Source organism: Emericellopsis atlantica (assembly GCF_019669845.1).
Source record: "Emericellopsis atlantica unplaced genomic scaffold F5Z01scaffold_24, whole genome shotgun sequence".
Lineage (NCBI taxonomy): Eukaryota > Fungi > Ascomycota > Sordariomycetes > Hypocreales > Bionectriaceae > Emericellopsis > Emericellopsis atlantica.
This window is the reverse complement of record NW_025764726.1, coordinates 99127-122194: the sequence shown is the minus strand read 5'-3', so window position 1 is coordinate 122194 and position 23068 is coordinate 99127. Positions and strand designations below refer to the sequence as shown.

Sequence of the window (23068 nt, the reverse complement as noted above, 5' to 3'; positions counted from 1 at the left end):
AAGCCATCAGTCCGAGTCGACACATATCCAGCGGCGCGCCCCACCACTCGCATCGAGCCGTCAGCTCTTATCACCATCACCTCTCGCGAAAGCCATTTCCTACGCGGTTTTCTACGTGATCGCATTGTCGCCATTGACCTCAACATTGACCATCAGCACTGTTTGAACAACATTCCTTGACCAGTATCACATCCACACACAACAAACAACGGAGTAGAACCCTCCTTGACAGCGCCCACCTGTCGCAGCAGCTGTCTCGCCAGCAGCATTCCAGTCGACTACCATGGATCGTCGACCAAGCACGCCCACCCGTCCGCCAGAGTACTCGGGCAGCCTACCATCGTACCGCGAGGACGATGAATACACGCCTACTGGCCATAATGCTGCAGCAGTCAGGCTCCTGACTTCGATAGACGGCGAGTCTGGGCTCAGTGCCTTTAGCGAGGACACCCGATCGTATGTCTCTTCTCAGCCCTCCCACACATACACATACACAAACACACAGGCACTTGTCCCTCCCATCATCTCGACAACAACTCCGTGTGTACCTGCAAGAACCACCTCACTACGTAACAGCAACACCAGCTCTGCAAAGTTGCAGAAGGATAGCAGCCACCAAAAGAGAGGCGCTCGCCCACCAGACCTTCCCATCATCCCAGAGGGCCCAAGCCCGCGCCTCACCACCATGAGAAAGAATGAGCGCTTACATGGCCCGCGTCAAAGAGTTAGATCCGGACGATCAGGCAGACGATATGAGCCCAGCGCCATCTCCTCACACAGCAGAACCAACTCGGACTTTGGCCAGATCCCAACCATGCCTCCTCCCGACTCAACATACGTCCCCTTTGCCGGCCGCGACAACTTGGGCGGCTCACCACAGCGTCCCTGGACACCATCCAGCAGAGTCTCCGACTACTCGCGACCACCAGCCACAAACCTCTCCTACGAGCCAGCCGATCTGAACGGCAGCCCTCGACCTGGTACACCATCATCGCGTTATGGAGGCAGCCCTCGACGACCGCTACCTCCTGCGCCCCTGTTCAGCAACAACACGCAAGGCGCGCGAGGCAGCCAGCAGACCTTTGCAGACGACGATGACGTGGCCACCGTTTCTATCCCCTTGACCGACAACGACGACGTCTTTGGGCCCGACCACTCGGACCTTGGTCGATCTCGCCCCTTGCCAGGCACTCTTCCTGGTGATCGCGCCTCGTACCTGTCTAGCGACCAGGAGACGCTGAGCGAGATGCCAGAGGTGTACGACAAGTTTGGTCAGTACGACAGCGCCCCAGATGGCGCGCAGGAACGTCGCGGTGTCCGCGCGCCCATCATGTCGAGAAAGGAAGTCGAGCTCATCAACGGTGAGCTGGTCCTCGAGTGCAAGATCCCGACCATTCTGTACAGTTTCTTGCCGCGACGCGACGAGGTTGAGTTTACACACATGCGCTACACAGCCGTCACCTGCGACCCAGACGACTTTGTCGAAAAGGGCTACAAGCTGCGACAGAGCATTGGCCGCACAGCTCGCGAGACGGAGCTCTTCATCTGCATCACCATGTACAACGAGGACGAGATTGGCTTCACCCGCACCATGCACGCCGTCATGAAGAACATTTCACACTTTTGCTCACGCAACAAGTCTCGCACCTGGGGTGAGACGGGCTGGCAGAAGATTGTCGTGTGTATCATCTCGGACGGTCGCGAGAAGATTCACCCCCGTACTCTCGATGCCCTAGCTGCCATGGGCGTCTATCAGGACGGCATCGCCAAGAACTTTGTCAACAACCGCGCTGTCCAGGCGCACGTCTACGAGTACACCACGCAGGTGTCGCTCGACGCGGACCTCAAGTTCAAGGGCGCCGAGAAGGGCATTGTGCCCTGTCAGATGATCTTCTGTCTCAAGGAGAAGAACTCGCGCAAGCTCAACTCGCATCGTTGGTTCTTCAACGCCTTTGGGAAAGCCCTCAACCCTAACGTGTGTATCCTGTTGGATGTCGGTACCAGGCCCACCGGCAACTCCCTATACCACCTCTGGAAGGCCTTCGACACGGACTCGAATGTCGCTGGCGCTTGTGGTGAGATTAAGGCCATGAAAGGCAAAATGGGCGCAAACTTGCTCAACCCGCTCGTCGCGTCGCAGAATTTCGAGTACAAAATGTCCAACATCTTAGACAAACCCCTCGAGTCCGTCTTTGGGTATATCACTGTCCTGCCTGGTGCGCTGAGTGCGTACCGCTACCACGCGCTGCAGAATGATGAGACGGGACATGGTCCGCTCAGTCAATACTTCAAGGGTGAGACGTTGCACGGGCAGCACGCTGATGTGTTCACGGCAAACATGTACCTCGCCGAAGATCGCATCCTCTGTTGGGAGCTGGTGACGAAGCGGAGCGAGCGATGGGTGCTCAAGTACGTCAAGAACTGCAAGGGAGAGACCGATGTCCCTGATACGGTTCCCGAGTTCATCTCGCAGCGTCGTCGCTGGCTGAACGGTGCCTTCTTTGCCGCTGTGTTCTCGCTCGTCCAGGTCCGCCAGATCTGGTCGACGGATCACACCATTGCCCGCAAGGTTCTTCTCCACGTCGAGTGTGTCTATCAGGCCATCCAGCTTTTGTTCACCTACTTCTCTCTCGCCAACTTCTACCTCATCTTCTACTTTGTTGCCGGTGGTCTGACCGACAAGAAAGTCGATCCGTTCGGCCATGGTATCGGTCAGATTATCTTCATCATCCTCAAGTTTACCTGCACCCTGCTCATCTGCTCTCAATTTATCCTGTCGCTCGGCAACAGGCCGCAAGGAGCGCACAAGCTCTACTTTGCCAGTATGATCATCTATGCCATCATCATGGTGTACACGACCTTTGCCATCATCTGGATCGTCATCAACCAGCTCACACCGCAAGACGGCAAGGAGGCCGAGCTGACACTCGGGAGCAACATTGTCACCAACGTCATCGTGTCCATATGCTCCACGCTCGGTCTGTACATTGTCATGTCGCTGATCTACCTCGAGCCGTGGCACCTGATCACGTCGTCGGGGCAGTACTTTTTGCTCCTGCCCAGTTATATCTGCACGCTCCAGGTATACGCGTTCTGCAACACGCACGACGTCACGTGGGGCACCAAGGGTGACAACGTCATGAAGACCGATCTCGGTGGCGCCATTGGCAAGGGACAGACTGTGGAGCTGGAGATGCCGAGTGAGCAGCTGGACATTGACTCTGGATACGATGAGGCCCTGCGCAACCTGCGCGATCGTCTCGGCGTCCCTGTTCCCGGCCCGAGCGAGTCGCAGATGCAGGAGGACTACTACAAGAGTGTGCGTACATACATGGTTCTCATCTGGATGATCGCCAACGGCATGCTGGCCATGGGTGTGAGCGAGGCATACGGGCACGAGGGAATCGGCGAGAACTACTACCTCCGCTTCATACTCTGGTCCGTCGCGGGTCTGGCGCTGTTCCGTGCCATCGGTAGCACGACGTTTGCCATCATCAACGTTGTCAACATTGTGGTCGAGGGACGCGTGCGGATCAGTCTCAAGGTGCCCAGGTGGATGGGCGGTGTGAGCGAAAAGCTGAGCGGCGCTGTGAGTAGCGTGGGGAGCAGTCTGAAGAGCTGATGCTTCTTTTGGTTTATGTCCTCACGATGTTTTGTTTGCATTTCCTGGCATAGGCGTTTAGGGGTTTAGTTGTTCAGGTAATGAATTTTGTACGAGATGAAATTAGCTAGGATTATTAGCACCCAAAGGTTAGATCTAGCACGATACCACGCAATGTTCAGATATTTGTCACATAAAGCTACGTGTCGTTCGTTCAAAATTGTGAGATTTCTTTTTCGCATGATTCAAGTACTGTAACAAATACTGCTGCTGTTCCCGGTACGCCTGCCTGCCCTGTATAGCCAAGATTCATCATGGATATTCTTCTAGATATGCATAACCCCCTTCTTCCCCTGTTTTATTCTTCGTCGGACTCTTCCTCGGCGACCTGTGTCATCGTGTTAGCATCATAATTCTTTGCAAGGGAAGAGAAAAAGAGGTGGAACTTACACCCTCGTGGAAGTTGGTGCCATCCGTCGTCGCCTTGATGACGCCCGTTCGGACGCAGAAGTCACCGAACCGCTCGCCCTCCTCGCGCTCGAGCGCGTACCTCTTGAGCAGGGGCTTCATAATCTCGAGGATCTCATCCTCCTTGATGCTGGAGCGGTACAGCTTGTTGAGGCGCTGGCCGTGGTAGCCGCCGCCGAGGTACATGTTGTAGGCGCCGTAGGCCTTGCCGACAAAGGCGACCTCGGCGAGCCAGGGGCGGGCGCAGCCGTTGGGGCAGCCCGTCATGCGCATGACGATGGAGTCCTGGCGCAGGCCGTTGGCCTCGAGGCAGTCCTCGAGCTTGCCGATGAGCACGGGCAGGTAGCGCTCCGACTCGGCCATGGCCAGGCCGCAGGTGGGGAAGGCGACGCAGGCGGACGAGCTCAGGCGCAGGCCCGAGAACTGCACATTGTCCAGCTTGTACTGCTTCATGAGCGCCTGGAGGGCCGGCAGGTCCTCGTCCGCCACGTTGGACATGATGAGGTGCTGGTTGCCCGTCAGGCGGAACTCGCCCTTGAGCACCTTGGCGATCTCGCGCAGGCCCGTCTTCATCTGGAACTCGGGCGTGTCCTCGATGCGGCCGTTCTCGATGAAGAAGGTGAAGTGGTTCAGGCCGTTCTCGTCCTTCTGCCACCCAAACGTGTCGACGTTGCTCTCAAACTTGAAGGGCTTGGCGGGCGCAAACTTCTTGCCCCAGAGGTCCTCGACCTTGGCCCGGAACACGTCCACCGTCATGTCGTCAATCGTGTACTTGAGACGCGCGTGCTTGCGGTTCTTGCGGTCGCCGTGGTCGCGCTGCACGAGCATAATCTTCTCGCACGCAATGTGGGCGTCCTCGGCGGCGCAGTACCCAAACATGCGGCCCGTCTGGGGGTACGTCTTCTTGTTGTTGTGGGTGGCGCCCATGCCGCCGCCCGCGAGGATGTTGAAGCCCTCGAGGTGGCCGTCGGCGCCCTTGATGGCAATGAGACCAATGTCGTGGGCGTACACGTCCGTGTCGTTGTGCGGCGGGATGGCAATGGTGATCTTGAACTTGCGCGGGAGGTACGTGGGGCCGTAGAGCGGCTCAAAGTCCTGCACGGCCTCGCCGGCCACCTGCGTCTTCTTGTTGTCGTCGTCCGTCAGCCAGATCTCGTGGTACGCGTTGGTCGAGGGCAGCAGGTGGTCGCTGATCTTGGCCGAGACCGCGTACACCTCGCGGTGGTACGACGACTGGGTGGGCAGCGAGCTGCACATGACGTTGCGGTTGACGTCGCCGCAGGCCGCAATCGTCGTCATGAGCGAGCGGTTGATGGCCTGCATGGCGGGCTTGAGCTTGCCCTTGACCACGCCGTGGAACTGGAAGGTCTGGCGGGTGGTCAATTTCATCGTCTCGTTGCCGAGCTCGTTGGAGATGTCGTCCATCTGCACCCACTGCTTGGGCGTGGCGACACCACCGGGCAGACGGCAGCGGATCATGAAGGAGTAGGCTGGCTCGAGACCCTGGGCCTTGCGCTCGTCACGCACGTCACGGTCATCCTGCATGTACGTGCCGTGGAACTTGGTGAGCTGCTGGTCGGCAGCCGAGATGGCACCGGTGCTGGGGTCGTTGAGACCCTCCACAATTGTTCCGCGGAGGTAGTTGGACGCGAGCTTAATGTCCTCGTTGGTGATTGGGGGAGGCTCCTCAGGAAGACCCTCGACCTTGTCCACGCCGAGGGCAGCCCAGATCTTGGGCTCCCACTCGTTGTAGGCGGTGTGGTAGGCGTCGGGGTCCTGGTCATCACCGAGGCCAATGTCGGCGAGGACCTTGCCGCCGAGGTTGGTCAACAGGCGGAACAGGTCCTTGCCAGGCTTGTTGTAGTAAATTTTGTCCTCTTTGCGGGGCCAGTAGTGGCTATCGCCCAGGCCAAAGACGGAGAAGCTGACCGAGGCCAGGTCCAGGTCGGTCGAGTCCTTGATGGCATCCCAGAATGCAAGGCCGTTCTGAGGGAACTCACCCTGACCAGCCACAGACGTCAGGAAGACAATGTTCTCCTCGGAAGACAGGTCTTCCACGGGGTAGTCTTCCATGGCCATGACAGTTGTCTTGAGGCCACGTGCGCGGCCACGGTTGCCTAGGCGCTTGGCCAGAGACGCAGCGTTGCCGTTGTCGGAGGCATAGAGGATAGTGAGCGGCGCACCGAGCAGACCCTCCAGGAGCTGGTTGTAGGCGTCCTTGGCCTTGCGCTTCTGCTGCGCGCGAACCTCGGTACCGAAATCCTGGGCCAGGCTCGAGGCGAACTTGGGTTCCTTCTGCATCAGCTGAGTGAGCTGGTTGTCCCTCTTGAGGAAATTCTTCAGCTCCTGCTTGATCAGCTCCGAGTCGAGCGAGAAGTTGGGCTCACCCTTCTTCTCGTTGTCGGGGTTCCAGCGGTATAGGGGCCAGTAGCCGGCATCGACGGCCTTCTTGGTCTCCTGCAGCACGGTCAAAGGCGAGTCGCCCTCACCAAAGTATGGCAGATACGCCAGAACAACCGAAGGACCGTCGAACTTGTCGGCCTCGAGAAGGGCCTGGAGAACCTGGGTGTATGAGCTGTACACGGCAGTCGAGGCCACGTAGGCGTTGCCAAAGTTCATGGCGTACAGACCAATGTCCTTCTTCCTCCTCTCGGCGTCGGCGGCAGCCTTCTCGGAGTACGGGGTCGAGTCAATGATCAGCATGTTGACATTTTCGCCAGAAGCCAAGACGTGGTGCACGCCAGAGTTACCGAGGTCGTATGCCCAGGCGTCTGAGCCGGTCAGCCACAGGGACTCCTTGCGGAAGAGACCCTTGTTTCTGAGCAGCTTCTGAGCCAACGGAGAGCCATCGGTTTCAAGGCGGGCAATGACATCGTCTGCGATCTCGCCAGCCTTGGCTGGGTCCTCGGCGTTCATCGCCCAGCGAGCGAGGAAGTTCTTGGGGCCGTCGGTCGTGAATTCCTTGCTGCTAGCGGCTGCCTTGGCCTCGGAGATGAAGCGGTTGCGTAGTTGCTTGCGGGCGAGCAATGAACCAAAGCCAAACTCAGGGCTGGCCGCCACGTTGGCGGAGATGCCAGCGTGCTCAGACCTCAGAGCGTTGGCAACATATCTCCTGTTACCAAACAGCTGGTCAAGAATCTTGTTGTAAGCTGTCTCGAGCTTGGGCGCCTGGTTCGCATCCTGGATTTCCTGCGTAGGCGCGTCACGCACGCCAACCTCGAGGTTTTGGATCGGCTTCTCGGACGTGAGGTTCTGGAAGATGCCGCGAAGGGCTTGCGTGATGACCTGAGGGTCAACGTAGCCTAGCTGGTATCCAACAATGTGCTCGACGCCGCCGGGGCCGCTCTTGACCGAGGTCAAGACATCGATCAGGAGGGGCCCCCACTTGGTAGTCTTGCGGTGGATCTGCTCCAAGACGGCTATCCTCTTGATAGACTTGGGAATAGCATTCACCAGCTTGGATCCGATCCAGGGCCTGTAGAGACGCGGAGTGATGACGGCGGCCTTGGCGAAGATGTCCTCGTTCTTGGCATTGTCCAGCACCGCGGCGAACGAGCCGACGTCAGAGCCAAAGATGAAGAGAGCGTTCGTGGCATCCGCGGGGCCAGTATACTCGAACGCGCTGTACGACCTGCCCACAGAAGCCTGCAACTGGACCCATATCCGTGTGGCCGCGTCGTAGATGTCTGCGGAGGTGATCTGGGGGGGCGCCGTTTCAACAGTTGTGGCAACAGACACGGATGCCTCTGAGTCGCCAGATTCGCTGGCGCGGCTGGTCTTGACTGAGGTCATTGCCGAGGTGGCCTTGGATTCAGCTGGGACAGGGGTGAGGCCACCAGACTTCTCAGTCTGTGACTGCCCGACGACGGGCTCGGGGTAGATGGATGAGACGGCAACATGGCCGTCGTCTGCGTAAATTCCCGAAGCATGAATGCTGCCAGACTGGAACCTCCTTACAGCATCAATGTCCAGGACGTCGCGGACAACGGTAGTGTTCTCTGCAGGAATTGCCTTGTCTTCAGCAGAGGTTTCTGGTGCAAAAAAGTGAACGACGCCCTTGCCCGTGCGCACAGCCAGAGCATGCGCCGTCAGCGCCATGTCTTGCGCCTCCTGCAGAGTCTCTGACTGCAGGAAGGTCCATCCTGTGTTGCGGATGGATGTGATCACCGAGTAGTCGGCAAAGTTCTTGGGCTCGAGCGAGACGTGGAGGACCACGGGGTACTGCGCGAGCTTGTAGAGGTGGGAAACTGAGGGGAGGAGGATGGACGAGTTGGTGGTGACGGAGACGAGCTTGCCGGAGCGGATGGGCGAGAAGACGGAGAGGAGAGGGTCGTTGTTCTGGCGGACGGAGATGATCTCCGGTACCGAGGAGGCGTTCTGGGCCACGAGGCTCTGGTCCTTGCGGCCTGCGTAGCGCTTCAGATGTGATGAGAAGGGCGAGTCGGTGGCCAACGAGGGCTGGACTGATACAACGACATCGCTCGCGAGATAGGCGATCCTGGACACTACAGAGGCGAATGTTAGTCTCCTTCTTATTTCTCGCTCCTCCTCCTTGTTGCTTGGGCTCAGGACATACCAGCCTCTTCAGGCGTGCGGATCTGGTGGGCTGAAGCAGCATCCATCTTTGCAGATTCGTCGACGGAGCTGGACCGGAAGAGAAAAGCCATGATGGCAAAAGAAGGGGAGAGACCAAATCTTTAAAAAGAGCAATGGGTATAGGTAACAGCAATTAATGGGGGTCCTCTTCCCTCTGACTCGCTTCGAGGGCCACTGGACAGGACTTCGAAAGTGGAGGAGGGGCCCTCTAGAATAGGACCAGGTACTGCTTGTAGAGAACAGTTGGGGACAACGGGACGAGGTCGATTGGTTGGATTCACTAGTCGATTACAATACGACTGTCGCCATCACACGGTACAGCGAGGAAAAATGGCTCCCCGCGTGGGCAGAATGGGTTCGCAAAAAAAAGGGTATTGCGTGATCGGGGCATTGGACTGGCGTTGAGGGTCGTCCACACGCAATGCCGATGTCTCGTAGCTGGAATTGCCCCTCCATTACCAATGGCAATGGTCGGATTCGTGGTGGCTCTGGGGGAAACTGCGAGATTCAGCCGAGTTCCGTCGACGGCTGGGCGCTGGGCGTCCCCCCGACAGCCCGAGCAGCCGGAGATGGCGAAATCTACCGCCTGTGTGGGCCTCCGAAGGCCGGGTCCGCGTCTTCTGCCAGGTAGAGCTTAATCAAGGATATGGACTTACCCTGTACCGCAACCGGCACACCATCGCTTCCCATACATACGCACGCGCTCGCAGCAGCCGATTACCGTCTCACGTCGTCGATGCTCGGTGCTTTGTAATTATATATTGTTCAGTCCGCATGGCCGCCTATGCCATACGTCCCGCCCCGACCGGCTTACCGCCCGTCCCTTCGCTTCATGGCAAGGCCACTGTCGTCGCTCGCTAGGTATCAACTATGCTGTACACATTACATCGGAAACTACCATCGGTTTGCTTCTCTCTTCCAAAGTTCAGACCCTCCGCCAGCAATCATGCCTGCTCCAGCTTGTGGTTGCCTTCGCGGAACACTTCCTGGTCCAGCCAATAGCCATTGCCATACCTGACCATCATGCGTCCGAGGCGTCCCCTACGACCCTCGCCGTCGGGGAGACCTTCACCAAATGGCCCGTCCGAAGTCTGGTCCACGTACACTGGCGCCTCCATCACCACGATCTGCATGTGGCGCTGAACAACCTCGCGCGCAAACGCCATGACCACAAAGCCAAAGTACACGCGCACGAGCGTGAGCGACGCGATCATGGCCATGCTAAATGCCGTCTCCTGCGCCACGGCAGAGCCGTGTTGGGCCGCTTCCTTCTGCAGCGTCTCCATGCCCTCCTTGACCATCGCAGGAATGTTCTCCGGGTTCTCGCTCGCGCCGCTGGCAAAGTACCACTCCAGACCAAAGACAACCGTAGAAAATATGTTGAGCAGCGTGTCCGACATGTACAGCCATGCGAGCGCGAGACACTCCACGGGCGACTGTCGTCGAATGTGTGGCATGAGATACACCAGCGCGACCAGGACCGCGATAGAGTACAGGTACGTCGACAGTTGCATCAGCGACAGCTGGTACCCGGTCAAGATCGCGAGGAGGCCATAGACGCCGGTGACCTTGTTGAAAGCGAGAGCGAGGCAGATCAGCTCGGTCGCCGTCTGGAGGCTGATGATGCCGAACAGCGTCTGGCAGCGATTATCAGCCCCATTTCCGCAGCGAACGCAGGAACCCTGCAAGGATTTGTAGACTTACCCTGGGACGCGGCACCCTGAGGTACAGGCTTGTAAATCTCGACATGATGCTACTTTGATGGAATGCTTTGGCTGGAATGAAGCGTAGACAGGTGCCGAAATAGGGGCGTGCAGTGATAATGGAAAGTAGAGAAAGTCAGACGCGTGATGGGCTAATGATTAGGTATCGATGTTTGTCTGACCTGACGTGGACGCGGTGACGACAGCGGAACCCTCGGAAGTCAATGCAACATTTTTTTTCCCAGGCGCCAGTGACACCAGTCTATGATTGCAGGGTCCACCTTGCTAAACAAGTAATTAGTAGCCTATGGTGTTTTAATTTTTAGTTCTCGGTGTCACTGGCATGATCATTGATTCAAATGATCGTTTAATTGTAACATTAAGCATACGTTTTGGGAGGTTCGGGCTCCAGACCTCGCCCGGCCTTTGGGGACTCTCCGTAGTCCGTACTCCATAGCGCCCGGCAGATCAGGGATCGATCGTCACGCGACAGTTTTACAAGAGCCGATGACGGCTGGAGCACAGGAATTTGCACGACAGCTCATTGACAGCTCATTGCTTTAGGTACCGCTGTTTCTTGGGCTGTAATATACAATTGTAAATAGGTAGTCCCGCGCATGTTCGGCTCCTTTCAAGCTGATCTGTTCCCCCTTGTAGCATGATAGCATCTGCACCTTTGGGCTCCCATGTCTCAGCAGGCACAGCCTTCCTGGGACTGTTGCGACGTGTTCGTCTTCACATCGATCACTGGCCAAGTCAGCATGGGTCAATGTGCCACCGTGGTTTCCGGAACTTACTCTGGCTCGACGCTTGAGCTGCTGCATCACTCCCCTCCATACCCGGCAGGGCCTGTGCTATCCTCTTGAACAGATTCTTGACGTTGTGCCCAAGCTTTGCACTTGTCTCGACAAACATGAGGTTGCTCTTCTTGGCCTCCTCCTCACCCTGCTGGGTCGTGACTTCGCGCTTGTCGTTGAGATCGGTCTTGTTGCCAACTAGCACAATGATGACATCGTTGCCGCGCTCGGCACGGACGTCGTCAATCCATTTCTTTGTGTTCTCGAAAGATTTCTTGTCTGTTCCAGTTCGTCAGTGCGAGTATCGGGCTGCAAAACAGGCGTATGTACTTGAGATATCGTAGACGACCACCGCCACGCTCGAGTCGCGAATGTAAGAGGGAATCAAACTGCGGAATCGCTCTTGGCCTGCAGTGTCCCACAGCTGTAATCGTACCGTCCGGTCTTCGAGATACATCGTCTAGCCCCAATCGGTCAGTGTCTAGTGCCTCGCTCTCGGGGTGGCGCATCTGTACCTTTGACAAGAAATCAATGCCGATTGTTGCTTGATACATGTTGTCGAACGAGTCGTACATGAACCGTGTGATCAGCGAGGTTTTGCCAACTGCCAATACGATCAGTCTGGCTGTAGTCTCCGTTCAAAGGTTCGTCGTGACGTACCGCTCTGCTCGCCGAGGAACACCAGCCTAACGCATCATCTTAGTATCCCAATCCCATGCCGCATGAACGTGGCGGACACCTACTTGAATTTCTTCAAGGGGTTATTGTACGATCCCCCAGCTTGTGCCATGTTGCCTTCGTCTCAAGCACAGCGAGGTGCTCTATCCGCAAGAGGGGCTGCCGTTGTCGGTGTGCGGTGCTCAGGTTGCGAGTACGTGTCGTTTCCCGCTCGGCTCGCTCGAGTAGTTTTCAGTCGGACGATGCGTGGCTTCGAATTGCGTACACGACCGAATTGCGTAGGATAATTCAGGATGTTGGAGGCGAGCATATGCAGCTCTGAATAGGTGATATAATAGACCCTTCGATACTCGAGCTGCACGTGGTTGGGGGTAAGGTACGGGAGGCAAAACGGTGTGAATTGTTAGTGACCCCTGCAAACGGAGGATCCATTCCGTACCGCGACCGTTTTGTGTGAGATTAGACTAGCGCCCTTTCTATCGGATAGAGGTTCCACTAAAAAATTGGGAGATTCTTCAGTCTCCCCCACCCAACAGTCGTCGGTCTGCTTTCGCATCTCGTGCATCGACAATCTGAAAACACAAAAATGCCTGTGATACAGGGTCCTACGTCAGGCGATGCGCCTCAGACATTCAATCAGCCATCTCGAAAGGGCAAAAAGGCCTGGCGAAAGAATGTGGATGTCACCGAGGTTCAACAGGGTCTTCAAGATCTGAATGAAGAGATCATTCAAGGGTACGTCTACGTTATCTCACTGGAAGAAACAAGAGGCTGACAGCAAGCAGTGGCGTTATTCGAGAGAAAGACTCCAAAGATCTCTTCACCCTTGACACGACCCGCGATACGACCATCTCCAAACGACTACCGAAACACCTCAAGAAGGGACTAAAGGCCGACGAGATCATTGCCGCACGCTCCGCTGTTCCTGCTGTGTCCCTTCGCAAACGGCCCTCCAAGACGACGGATGGTGTACTGCCTGTGAAGCGCCAACGCACAGATTGGGTGTCCCAAAAAGAACTTTCGAGATTGAAGCGTGTGGCGGACGGGCAGCACGACAACACCGTTGAGGTGCGCGATGCAACGTACGATCTATGGGATGCCGAGCCCAAGAAGTCCGAGATCGAGGTCGACGAATTCTTCCCCGAGCCTGTGCATGCCAAGGCGCCCAAGTCAATGAAGCAGGCACCACTGTCTCTTCTAGCCAACGGCAAGACTGAAGCCGCGGTGCAGCGTCCTACTGGCGGCTACTCTTACAATCCCGCCTTCTCCGACTACGAGAAGCGTTTGGCCGCCGAATCTGCCAAGGCCATTGAGGCAGAGGAGAAGCGCCTTGCTGACCTCGAGGCAGCCCGCGTCAGAGCGGAAGCTGCTGCTCGCTCGGCGGCTGAGGCTGAAGCGGCCGAGGCTCGCGCCAACATGTCGGAATGGGAGGAAGACTCGGAGTGGGAAGGTTTCCAGAGCGGTGCCGAGGATGGTCGGCCAACGAAGCTTCCTCAGCGCAAGACACCCCAGCAGCGAAACAGGATCAAGAGAAGAAAAGAAGAGGAGAGACTACAGAGGCACAAGGCCGCCATGAAAGCGCGCCGTGCGCAGGAGCAAAAGATTGCAGAGTTGGCACAGGAGGTCTCCGAAAAAGAGCAGCTTCGTGCGTTGATGCGACAGCAGCAGGCACTGGCCGCCGGCTCCGACAGCGAGAGCGAGCTAGGGGAGCAGAAGCTGAGGCGGAAGCAGCTTGGCAAGTACAAGCTACCCGAGAAGGACTTGGAGCTTGTTCTGCCAGACGAGCTGCAGGACAGCCTACGACTGCTCAAGCCCGAGGGCAACATGATGAGGGATCGATACAGGAGCATGCTGGTCAGGGGCAAGGTCGAAGCGAGGAGACATCTTTCCTTCAAGAAGCAGGCCAAGAGAAAGGTCACAGAGAAGTGGACGCACAAAGACTTTGTCATTTAGACAGCGCTATCTATCATTTGTCCTCGTCCTGGCTGTATCGACAGTGAGAAACCCACCCCTATAGCCCGATTATCTTGGACTCTGCCATTTTGGTCACAAGTAATCATCATTCTAAATCTTTCTCCGAATATTGATCCAAGGTGTAATTACGGACGCTCGTCACTCTAGAAGCTGATAAGATCTGCAGCTGTTAGTATGTTTTCATATCGCACTGAAATCGAGCACCAGCTTACCTCTGCCGAACAATCCTCTCTTTACCCAGTCCATCGCCATCAGCAACCGCGTTCTCAAACTGACGCTCTGGGCAAAGTACACAGACCGCCATGTATAGACTGCCCATAGGCCGCCTGCCAGGTTCCAGCCCTCGCCCAAGTCAAAAACAGCGGAATTGCCAATGTATGCAAGGCTGCCCAGGTGGTGGTACTCGAAAGCCTTGTACGTCGCCGCATCCAGGTCGCCGTCTCGGATATCGTTGGCGTGGAGGCCTTCTGCGACCTGGGCCATCTTGTTGAACTTCTTGGCGAGGTATTGGCCCTGCTGGTGCGCGCGCTGGGCTGTTGCAGGCAGCGAAGTGAGCTTGTTGTCAATCTGCTTCAGCAGCTCCCGCAGCTCGCCAAAGTCAAGTGTGCCCGAGTGATCCTTATCGAATTCGGAGAACAGCTTGTCGAGGCGCTTCAGGTGGTCGGCTGCCTGGGGAAATCGCTTCTTCACATCCTGGGCTACCTGGCGCCAGTCACCAAAGTGCAGCTGGACAGTTTCGGGGTCATGGCCGCGCTTCCAAGCCGTGCTTCGCAGGAAGGTAATGATGTGATCAGCAACATTGTTTTGCACCGTTGAACAATCGCCAATGGCATAGACATCTCCCAGCGGCGTTCCGTTGACTCGAAGGTGGGTATCAGTCTCGAGAGCATGCCGGTTGGTCTGATATTCTCCTAGCTTCTCGGCAAGAGTTTTGCTGATGGCCGCAGGTGCGACTCCCGTCGACCATAGACAGAATCCTATCGGAAGCTCCTTGGTTTGAAGCGAGCCATCTGGCTCCTTCTGGGTGAAGATAATCTTCTCGGGCTGGACCTCCTTCACACGCGCATTGGTCATAACGTCAACCTGATCGCGGGCAAATCGGTCTTCGGCGTACTTTGACAACGTCTCGTCGTACGTGTTCAGAATGTGGCCGCGGCTCTGGATGATATGAACCGATATTTCGTTTCGCAATAGACGGGGGAAGTGACGTGAAAGATCCTCATTGAGCAAATCGTAGAGCTCGGCGGCGAACTCGACTCCAGTAGGGCCACCGCCACTCACGACAAAGGACAGTAGTCGCTTGCGCTCCTCGTCGGACGTGGTAGGCAGGCAGGCGAGCTCGAGGTTGTGGATGACGCGGTTGCGAATGGTACGCGCGTCATCAATGTTCTTGAGGAAGAATGCGTGCTCGAGTCCCTTTACACCATGAGGATTGGTGGTGGAGCCAACAGCTAGGACAACTTTATCGTAAGGAACATAGAAGCGCACTTCGCGACCCTCTGGGTCGGTCTGGGCAACCTCAATCAGCTTGTGCGAGAATTCGATGTCTTCGGCTTTGGCGCGAATGAAGTGACCATTGACACGACTGAGGATGCGGCGGATGGGCTCAACGAGAGATCTCAACGAGAGCGTTCCCACAGTAGCGGACGGAAGCATAGGCGTGAACAAGAAGTAGTTGGTGGGCGAGATGACTGTTACGTGGTACTCGTCAGGATTCAGGTCCTTCAGGAGAGCAACACCACCCCAGCCTCCGCCCAAGATAACCAACCGTGGCTTTTGCTTCAGCTTGCGTTTGGCTTCCGAGTCATCATCGTCAATGAAGACATCGGCTATCGGGAGGTTCTTGGGTCCTCCTCGTCGCGGCTGGAGGGCAAGCTGCGAGACGTCAATGTCGCTGTGCGTGCTGTGGTCTTTGTACGTAGAGGCATCGTACAGGAAGAAGCCAATAACGCCTACGCCAACCACCGTCAGGGAGGCGCCCACCCACGCTGCCAGGCGGTATGTGTAGTTGAGGGCCTTCGACTTGACCTGCGGCAGAGGTTTACCTGACAGGGCGCGAGAGAAGAAGTGACTCGGTAGTTGAACACTCTTCGACTTTGAGGTTTCGGAACGGAGGAAGCTGAGGATTGTGCGCGATTGATGAGGGTAGAGACGCGGTAGGGGAGGAATAGTTGCCCTCGAAGTGCTGCTCCGGAGACCGGTAGCTATCAAGCGCGCCGGTGCGCGAATGGATGATGCTGAAGACATCACGGCGACCGCAGGCGTCACAAGGTATGAGGTCGTCGAGACGTCCAGCGACCCGATGTAGAAGGGCAGAGGTGTTACAGTCGATTAGTGTTGCTTGAAAAACATGGTCGCAAACTCGGAAGTTTGGAAGAAAAGGCTCGTGTAGAATTGACTCAAATCTCGTGTGGAAGAATTGGCTGGATCTGACGAGGATGAAAGCTCAGGTCAGGTAATTATTGTCTCTGAGGGAACATTGGCGTCATCGCTTCAAGGGCGACAGAAATGCCCGAGCACTCAGTCACCAAGATACGCGGGACCACTGAATGCGACCTAGCCCGAGCAGATAGCGCCGACCCACTCGGCAGCGCGGCTCTGCCGGATTGCAAGACGATCCGATGACCGGATCTGATCCAGTGATCCATCAATTCTTCGATGTTCGTAATTATTACTCTTCAGATCTACCAGAGCCCATTTCAGGTACACTAGGAATCGCACGTAGTAGTTCCAGAAGACCGACAACACTGGAGGGTCCGGTGCCTACAATCCCTAGACCACGATATTGGACTGTTGCGAATCTATCTTGTACTTGCTTACCTGGGAAGTACTATGTGACCTAGGCTAGGTGGTACTACTTACTTGAGTCAAGTCAGAATGACAGCAACCAATTGCCAGTCACAGCTGCATATGTACATGCTAGGTAGTCTACCAGTCTGGTCTAAACTGATGTATGCTCCCGTCTCAAGCGGATATTGCTACTTCTAAAGTGGTCTCTATCTTAGCAGCGGAAATACTTATTCTCAACCCAGCGAGGCTCTTGGTCGGCCAAGATATTACAGACAACCACTGTAACCTCGGGGAAAACTGTGTTGAGACGATGCAAACCAATACGGCCAGCAGAGTATGTCGCCAACACAATTCTATCCAGTGCAACGCCATGGTCCACGAGGACCTGAACGGCCATGAGCGCAGCTCCTCCACTTGCCATTTGCGTGTCCAACAGCAACACGCTCTCGTGTTGGTGGATGTCTTCAGGCAAGCGTAGGTAGTGCAGTTCAGGCTCGCCGGTTGAGAAGTCGGACTGGATCAGGAGCCGCCCAGTCCTGCAATCGGGGATGGTCTTCCGGAGCGCTGACTCGAAAGCAGAGCCGCCGCGGAGTACGATCACGGCACTGACTTCGCCTTTCGAAGTCAAGCCTTTGTACTTGTAGTTTTGCGGCGTTGTGATTTCCTTGCTCTCGAACTGGACATTATTAAGGGCCCTGTATCATTTAGCATACAGTCGAGCTGTGTAAGCCAGGCGCACTCACTGCTCGATGACCAAGCCCGCTAGCCGATCAAAGTAGAAGATAAAGTCTTCTGAGCTTGTGTCGATGTCTCGCAAAATAGTGTTCATGAACTGCAGCTGGGGTGTGTTGTCTAAGATCACGACGCGATCTGAGAGGGGCTCCTCACGACAGGCCTTTTCAAGCCTCGCGAGTGCTTCACGATGGTGAGTTGATTTTTCAAAGAGCTTCTTTTCGATGAAGTGCGATATCATCTCTGCAAACAAAATTAACAAAGTGTCTCCCAATGGTCCGGACTGTCTTACCCAAGGCTACGCGATTCTCGATCCCTCGGGGCATGATAAGATCGGCCACCTTTCGCTGCGGCTCAACGTACTCGACGGATATTAGCCTCATCCCTCATCGCCTCCTCTAGAACATACTTTGTGCAGGTTTGGTTTGACGAACCCGAACCACTGCTTGATGATGCCGTCGATATCGCGACCCCGCTCACGGACATCTCGCTTCACTAAGACTTGTCAGTACTCAAATCGGGCAAACTCTTCTACGATGCCTCACATCGCCTCGCTAAGCAAGTATCTGCATCTTCGTCGCAGTATATCTGACTATGTCAACGTGGTATCCTGGGGGCCGGTTGCTTGTTGGACATACCGCCATGTCCAGGAGCTCGAGGACTCGTGGATCGTGCAGCGCAAAGATGCCCTCCAAGATCAAAACATGAGGCGAGTAAATCGTAGTCGTATGATCGAGCCGTGCATGTTTCGCAAAAGAGTAGACCGGTATCTCTGCACGTTTCCCTGCCTTCAGGTCACGCAGTCTCTGGACTAGTATGTCAAAATCAAAGGCCTGGCAATACATCAGCGTCTAGCTCATACATCACGAGTTGCTCCTCCGTACATCTGGTGAGTCAAAGTCCCACTCGTTCGCAAATGCGAGTTTGGACTGTTCCGGAGTCAAGGACTTATAGAATGAGTCCTACGATCAGTCAGCATAAGCGATGCGCAGGACAACGATTGCGCAGAACTCACCAACGAGAGAATCACTACCCAGGGCAAGTTCAACTTCTTCACAATGGCTTGTGAAATGGTTGACTTGCCTGAACCCGAGCTCCCTGCTACTCCAATGATGCTGACATCTGCCCACGGCGGCGCGTAGTAGGCCCTCTTCTGGACTGTAACATGGCTTTCCAAGCCGCTCATGTTAGGAACTTGTTCGGCTGTTGAAGCCATGACTTCCAACGCTTTGTGCGACAAGAGAAGGGTTCCCGACTGTAATTGCTAGGGTGCTGACCAATTGTGTCTATTTCCACCTCGCGTGACCTCGATATGCAAGAAAGCAAAGTTGGATGTGTGGAGAGGCGAATGTTGCGGCCTTCGTGCCTCGGAGGCGAGCAGCAACAATACGGAAAATCAAGAAGATGATCCCCTCCGTATACACAAACAAAATAACATAGATTTCGCAGACGATCATTGAGAATTGTCGCGCAAAAGCCAGAATAGAAGTATTTACATGTACAATGCTCACGTGTGCTCCAGCATTTGCGGAGGAATCCGTCGTTTGAAGCCAATATCCAAGCTTGTCAACTGCATCTAACAACACACCTACTTTGACAAGCCCCTAAACTGCACGCTCAGCGGCTATATAATTAATTGCCAGAGCAAATATCCGAGATAGCATCATACTCGGGGCATTGTAAACCTTGTACTGAACAACAGCTGGGCGAAGTTTAGGGTAGGTAAAGCTAGTACTTCGTTAATAAGGTGCCTGGGAACGTAGCAGAAACGGCATTGCGATTGGCCGTTCCGAGAGGGCAAGCTCACCGTTGTGAACCCGCTTGAGCTTTGACCAGCAACCCAAATGAACCTTTTCTTTCCGTCACTCTCCACCACAAAACTTGCATCTTGCATCGTCGTTACCATCTTGCCGACTTTATCGTCAAGCTGAGTGACACACGGCGATTGGAACAATCCCAATGTACTGAACACAGTCTTCTGGTGCCAGTTTATTACTTGTTGCCTGCAAGACTTGCGTGTTGTCCCACGCTCCGTCGGCTCTTAGGAGGACACGCTTCGCGTGTCACTTCTAAACATGGTGCGTACCTGTCGGTCCCAACGATGTCTTGGGACAAGTGGACTGACCGTGTCTCAGACGTCCTCTGCAGCCTCGACACCGCCTGAAGCGCGGCCCAATTGGGACCAGCGAGTGTGGGCAGCCAAAGCACCCAAAAGGTACGAAGATCTCATCGCGACCCCACTGCACAGCGCCGGCCATTACATGATGATTTTTATCAATGGGAATCTCTCCTAGAATTCCATGCGGAGGAAACGATACAACTTCGGTTGACCTGATCACACGCGCAGCCACATTCTACACCTTGCCAAAATTGTCCTTTGCAATGGCTGACAGCATCAATAGCGACATCAATGCTTTGATCCTAGACTACCTTACTATGGAAGGCTATCCCAAAGCGGCTGCCAACTTTTGCAAAGAGGCGAATATGAAGACTCCGGGTGACGAGTACTTCACTCAGACCTTATGGGAAGTCCGCCAGCAGATGCAGCGAGGCGACTTGCAGGCTGCGATTGAGACTCTGAACGAGATCGATCCCAAGGTACGTCAGGCATTCGCCTTTTTTTCTCTTTCTTTCTTAAATGATTAAAACAAGAGTTATACATGCACCACGCATAGGCTTTCGGGCCGGAGATGAGAAACAACCACCTTTTATGATAATGCACAGTCACAACGTCTCTATTTCCTTCCACGGAGAGACACGATGCTGACTGCCACAGATCCTCGAAGGTGACGAAGAGTTGCACTTTCTCCTGTTGCGGCTGCAACTCGTTGAGATTATTCGCGATTGTGACGTTGATGGAGGTGACATCCAACACGCTCTCGAGTTTGCGAGGACGAACCTCGGACCACGGGCGGCAGCTAACCCCAAGTTCCTTGACGATTTAGAAAAGACCATGGCTCTGCTCATGATACCGCGGAGTCAGCTAGAGCCACCACTGGCCGCAATGCTAGACACCAAAGTTCGCACAGATGCTGCTGAACGTGTCATTAGCGCGGTCATGGCCACTCGCTCGCGACGCACAATGGCTGGCATTCGTGACCTCGTCAAGTTGCGTGTCTGGGCCGAGACCAAGGGACGGATGTTGTCTGCCAACGTCATCCCGGACAATCTCTCCATTGACCTGAATGATGAATACGAGAACGACACCGCGATGACAACTTAGGCCCTTCACTTACATTGTTTTTGTCTTGTTTTATTTTTGGCGAGGCGTTCAGGCAACCCTAGTGCGATTGCTCGGAGTTTTACATGGGGCCATGGGCGCAGGCAGTGCCCTGAACAGACATCCATACTTCACTGGCGCATTAGGTTGATTTCACAATTATCAACTCGGTAGACCGTCAAGTGTTACACATCACCTCTACAGATTACATGTAGTATCAATGACGGCACTGCATACATGAACATTGTATCCTCAACACGTGGAATTGCAATTGCCTTCTTCATGGTATATGTACATTTGCCCTTGAATTGATTCCCCTCAATCACTTTGTTCGAATATGCTTGAGCTTCCTCGCAGAGTAAAGGAAGTTGTTGGCGTATGCCTTTGGCGTGATCTTCCGGGAGTTCGGCTCTTGCACGAAATACTCGTATCCCTGCTTCTCTGCGAACATGATGGCATCGTCCTTGCTGTGGAAGTGGATGTTGGTGCCCTGCATCACGTCGCCGGATGATTGCCAGCCCATGAGAGGATTCTCCCAGCGGTGGCCCTTTGGAAGGATGTCCCAGTCCATTCGCCAGTGTTCACCACGCCAGTTTCCCGATTGAGTAGCAGGCTTGGCCTCCTTGTAGATGCTGCGAAGACGTTAGCTTTGCCGATTTCGGGTTGAAACAGAGCTTGTCCATACCGAACAGTACGGGCCTGGAGTTCCAGAGGTGCACCGGACAAGACAGCCGCAGGAAGAATCTCTTCCTCGCTGCCATCCTGGACCTTCTTTGGTACGGGGGTGAATGTCCTATGGCTTGTCAGTCCCAAATCTTCCTGCCTCACTGTTTTGATATGCATACGAAGTCGCCTTATCGGGAGCAATGCTGTAGTCTGGCTGGTTCGAGTCGACAGGTCCGGTCGGTACAGGAGGCGTGGCGGAGGTGGAGGCGCCGCTCTGGAATCGTCGAGGAGCAGTCGCGAAAGCGACACGGGGCGAGCGCATTAGGCGCGCTGCGCTCTGCGTGGTTCGAAGCGAGGCCATTGTAATTGGGTGTTTGTGATCGTCGTCGTCGCTGTATCGAGCTCCGGCAAGAATGATGGAATTGAGGTTGGTCGTCGTGGATTGTGGGCTGTTTGATTGGCTGCGTCGGAAGCAACAATTTTCCGGCACGGCAGTGGGAACGAGCGAGTGCTTTTCGGAGCATCACGGCGGATGGCTTGTCGCAACCTCTGCTCGCAACGATCTTCAATTGAGATACTCTCGACGACCCGACGACCGACGAAATTCCCTTCTTCTTTTGTTTGAAGGATTATCATTTCAATCGCCACCATGAGCTTCGTTCAGCGCCGGGCCCTCTCGACCCTCATCCCTCCTAAGGTAAGTCTAACCGCCAGCTCATTGACATGCTTTTCTAACGAAACGATCCAGATCGCCTCCCCCAAGGTACGTTGTATCCAACGACTTCTTGTTTCTCTCGACTTCGAGATACGACTCTATACGATCACATGATGGGCACGATTGATGGGACGGGAGAACTCGAGATTACACAACGAATGGACCTGGAACGATTTTGTATACGGGAGACTGACACGGTACTTTCCACAGGCCATCGGTGGTGCTCCAGATGCTCTCCGCATGCAGCGCGTCGTCAGCTTCTACGAGAAGCTCCCCAGGGGTGCGGCTCCCGAGGTCCAGGCCAAGGGCATCCTCGGCCGCTACCAGGCCAAGCACTTCGGCAAGAACGCCTCAGTAAAGCGTATGCTCTCTCACCAGGATAGATTCGACTTGGTTGCTGATCTGTCGCATAGCTATCATCCACGCTCTGGTCTTCTTCGTTGCTGTCGGCTACGCCCAGAACTACTACTTCCACCTGCGTAAGTACACATCGGTACAGCTCTGCCCAAACCCAGTGACTTACGTGCTCTCAGGCCACCACAAGAACAACGCTCACTAAATTGTTTGACGGGAGATGGCGTGGGAAAGCCTGACATGGCTGTGTACATAACTTGGAACCTCTAGAGCGTCTCGCGCGTAGAACAGATTCCCTTTGTACCTCTACGCATTCCCGTCCGTCGAGTGTCCCATTGATTTCATGTCGATGAAGTGATGCATCTCGATTCTATTTGAGCCACCGCATAAGCGATAGTACTACGTAGTTGCCTCGGTCACCCGATTACGTATAATGGCCAGCTCTGCTGATTCCTGAACCATGTGGAGTTCCTTCGTAGGGCACGCACAGTTGCTACGTACCCGAAGACCGAGAGTACTACAATACTAGGTTCTTTACCAGCCTTCAGCAGTCCTAGAGTGCACAAATTGAACAGACAGTGAACTCAGCACCGCGTAATCATCACAAGTCAAGTCTTGCTCTCATGAATCCGTGACATGAAAGTTGGACTAGCCTAATTCGTCAACTCCAGTTGCTGGCAAGTTGCAACGTCCGGCTGCGTCCTCCCCAGGCACAGTATCACGCTAATCCTAATCCAGCGACAACTTGAAAAGCAACACCCAGCTGGGCCTCAC

The 23068-nt window shown here is 55.1% G+C and overlaps 10 protein-coding genes across 10 annotated transcripts; 4 read left to right on the top strand and 6 right to left on the bottom strand.

The window, feature by feature from the left end:
* The first annotated feature begins 30 nt into the window (after positions 1-30).
* Positions 31-3827, top strand: F5Z01DRAFT_662309 (class 2 chitin synthase). The gene is made up of 2 exons (XM_046263937.1): positions 31-456; positions 724-3827. The coding sequence occupies exons 1-2, from the start codon at positions 284-286 to the stop codon at positions 3620-3622; spliced, it is 3072 nt and encodes a 1023-aa protein (XP_046115779.1). The 5' UTR covers positions 31-283; the 3' UTR covers positions 3623-3827.
* On the bottom strand, positions 3806-8911 carry F5Z01DRAFT_253577 (sulfite reductase beta subunit). The gene is made up of 3 exons (XM_046258522.1): positions 8646-8911; positions 4052-8574; positions 3806-3989 (listed from the first exon to the last, which is right to left on the bottom strand). Exons 1-3 carry the CDS (start codon positions 8734-8736, stop codon positions 3960-3962), a joined length of 4644 nt encoding a protein of 1547 aa, XP_046115778.1. The 5' UTR covers positions 8737-8911; the 3' UTR covers positions 3806-3959.
* A 541-nt stretch (positions 8912-9452) lies between these two features.
* Positions 9453-10736, bottom strand: F5Z01DRAFT_253575 (Inositolphosphorylceramide synthase subunit Kei1-domain-containing protein). Its single transcript, XM_046258521.1, has 2 exons — positions 10370-10736; positions 9453-10302 (listed from the first exon to the last, which is right to left on the bottom strand). Exons 1-2 carry the CDS (start codon positions 10412-10414, stop codon positions 9610-9612), a joined length of 738 nt encoding a protein of 245 aa, XP_046115777.1. The 5' UTR covers positions 10415-10736; the 3' UTR covers positions 9453-9609.
* Positions 10737-11059: 323 nt separating this feature from the next.
* Positions 11060-11955, bottom strand: F5Z01DRAFT_682937 (ras family-domain-containing protein; the record flags this gene model as incomplete). The annotated part of the gene is made up of 6 exons (XM_046265804.1): positions 11060-11115; positions 11166-11444; positions 11496-11625; positions 11681-11769; positions 11826-11851; positions 11909-11955. 6 exons carry the CDS (start codon positions 11953-11955, stop codon positions 11060-11062), a joined length of 627 nt encoding a protein of 208 aa, XP_046115776.1.
* Positions 11956-12372: 417 nt separating this feature from the next.
* On the top strand, positions 12373-13796 carry F5Z01DRAFT_727629 (ribosome biogenesis protein Nop53/GLTSCR2; the record flags this gene model as incomplete). The annotated part of the gene is made up of 2 exons (XM_046266670.1): positions 12373-12578; positions 12629-13796. The coding sequence occupies exons 1-2, from the start codon at positions 12430-12432 to the stop codon at positions 13794-13796; spliced, it is 1317 nt and encodes a 438-aa protein (XP_046115775.1). The 5' UTR covers positions 12373-12429.
* Positions 13769-16298, bottom strand: F5Z01DRAFT_662294 (pyridine nucleotide-disulfide oxidoreductase-domain-containing protein). Its single transcript, XM_046263936.1, has 2 exons — positions 14030-16298; positions 13769-13977 (listed from the first exon to the last, which is right to left on the bottom strand). Exons 1-2 carry the CDS (start codon positions 16062-16064, stop codon positions 13961-13963), a joined length of 2052 nt encoding a protein of 683 aa, XP_046115774.1. The 5' UTR covers positions 16065-16298; the 3' UTR covers positions 13769-13960.
* A 216-nt stretch (positions 16299-16514) lies between these two features.
* Positions 16515-19039, bottom strand: F5Z01DRAFT_662290 (uridine kinase). Its single transcript, XM_046263935.1, has 8 exons — positions 18355-19039; positions 18224-18301; positions 17978-18172; positions 17885-17927; positions 17749-17834; positions 17632-17701; positions 17351-17582; positions 16515-17302 (listed from the first exon to the last, which is right to left on the bottom strand). The coding sequence occupies exons 1-8, from the start codon at positions 18553-18555 to the stop codon at positions 16819-16821; spliced, it is 1389 nt and encodes a 462-aa protein (XP_046115773.1). The 5' UTR covers positions 18556-19039; the 3' UTR covers positions 16515-16818.
* Positions 19040-19185: 146 nt separating this feature from the next.
* On the top strand, positions 19186-20803 carry F5Z01DRAFT_662285 (CTLH/CRA C-terminal to lish motif domain-containing protein). The gene is made up of 4 exons (XM_046263934.1): positions 19186-19417; positions 19475-19554; positions 19742-19937; positions 20116-20803. Exons 1-4 carry the CDS (start codon positions 19415-19417, stop codon positions 20560-20562), a joined length of 726 nt encoding a protein of 241 aa, XP_046115772.1. The 5' UTR covers positions 19186-19414; the 3' UTR covers positions 20563-20803.
* On the bottom strand, positions 20804-21672 carry F5Z01DRAFT_662280 (ETC complex I subunit conserved region-domain-containing protein). Its single transcript, XM_046263933.1, has 3 exons — positions 21405-21672; positions 21245-21352; positions 20804-21191 (listed from the first exon to the last, which is right to left on the bottom strand). Exons 1-3 carry the CDS (start codon positions 21584-21586, stop codon positions 20882-20884), a joined length of 600 nt encoding a protein of 199 aa, XP_046115771.1. The 5' UTR covers positions 21587-21672; the 3' UTR covers positions 20804-20881.
* A 202-nt stretch (positions 21673-21874) lies between these two features.
* F5Z01DRAFT_676425 (mitochondrial F1-F0 ATP synthase subunit F of fungi-domain-containing protein) lies at positions 21875-22499 on the top strand (the record flags this gene model as incomplete). The annotated part of the gene is made up of 5 exons (XM_046265254.1): positions 21875-21922; positions 21974-21988; positions 22151-22301; positions 22354-22419; positions 22474-22499. The coding sequence occupies 5 exons, from the start codon at positions 21875-21877 to the stop codon at positions 22497-22499; spliced, it is 306 nt and encodes a 101-aa protein (XP_046115770.1).
* Between the last annotated feature and the right edge of the window lie 569 nt (positions 22500-23068).

Coding starts and splice junctions, on each gene's coding strand:
- F5Z01DRAFT_662309 (XM_046263937.1), top strand. CDS start 284: ATGGATCGTCGACCAAGCACGCCCACCCGTCCGCCAGAGTACTCGGGC. Junction 457..723: donor TTTAGCGAGGACACCCGATC/GTATGTCTCTTC, acceptor CCCGCGTCAAAG/AGTTAGATCCGGACGATCAG.
- F5Z01DRAFT_253577 (XM_046258522.1), bottom strand. CDS start 8,736: ATGGCTTTTCTCTTCCGGTCCAGCTCCGTCGACGAATCTGCAAAGATG. Junction 8,575..8,645: donor CCGCACGCCTGAAGAGGCTG/GTATGTCCTGAG, acceptor TCGCCTCTGTAG/TGTCCAGGATCGCCTATCTC. Junction 3,990..4,051: donor GCACCAACTTCCACGAGGGT/GTAAGTTCCACC, acceptor ACGATGACACAG/GTCGCCGAGGAAGAGTCCGA.
- F5Z01DRAFT_253575 (XM_046258521.1), bottom strand. CDS start 10,414: ATGTCGAGATTTACAAGCCTGTACCTCAGGGTGCCGCGTCCCAGG. Junction 10,303..10,369: donor TCAGGGTGCCGCGTCCCAGG/GTAAGTCTACAA, acceptor AATCGCTGCCAG/ACGCTGTTCGGCATCATCAG.
- F5Z01DRAFT_662294 (XM_046263936.1), bottom strand. CDS start 16,064: ATGTCTTCAGCATCATCCATTCGCGCACCGGCGCGCTTGATAGCTACC.
- F5Z01DRAFT_662290 (XM_046263935.1), bottom strand. CDS start 18,555: ATGGCTTCAACAGCCGAACAAGTTCCTAACATGAGCGGCTTGGAAAGC. Junction 18,302..18,354: donor GGGTAGTGATTCTCTCGTTG/GTGAGTTCTGCG, acceptor GACTGATCGTAG/GACTCATTCTATAAGTCCTT. Junction 17,303..17,350: donor GCGGGCTTGGTCATCGAGCA/GTGAGTGCGCCT, acceptor TAAATGATACAG/GGCCCTTAATAATGTCCAGT.
- F5Z01DRAFT_662285 (XM_046263934.1), top strand. Junction 19,555..19,741: donor GCAGCCAAAGCACCCAAAAG/GTACGAAGATCT, acceptor CAGCATCAATAG/CGACATCAATGCTTTGATCC. Junction 19,938..20,115: donor TGAACGAGATCGATCCCAAG/GTACGTCAGGCA, acceptor TGACTGCCACAG/ATCCTCGAAGGTGACGAAGA.
- F5Z01DRAFT_662280 (XM_046263933.1), bottom strand. CDS start 21,586: ATGGCCTCGCTTCGAACCACGCAGAGCGCAGCGCGCCTAATGCGCTCG. Junction 21,353..21,404: donor GCTCCCGATAAGGCGACTTC/GTATGCATATCA, acceptor GACAAGCCATAG/GACATTCACCCCCGTACCAA. Junction 21,192..21,244: donor CTCCAGGCCCGTACTGTTCG/GTATGGACAAGC, acceptor ACGTCTTCGCAG/CATCTACAAGGAGGCCAAGC.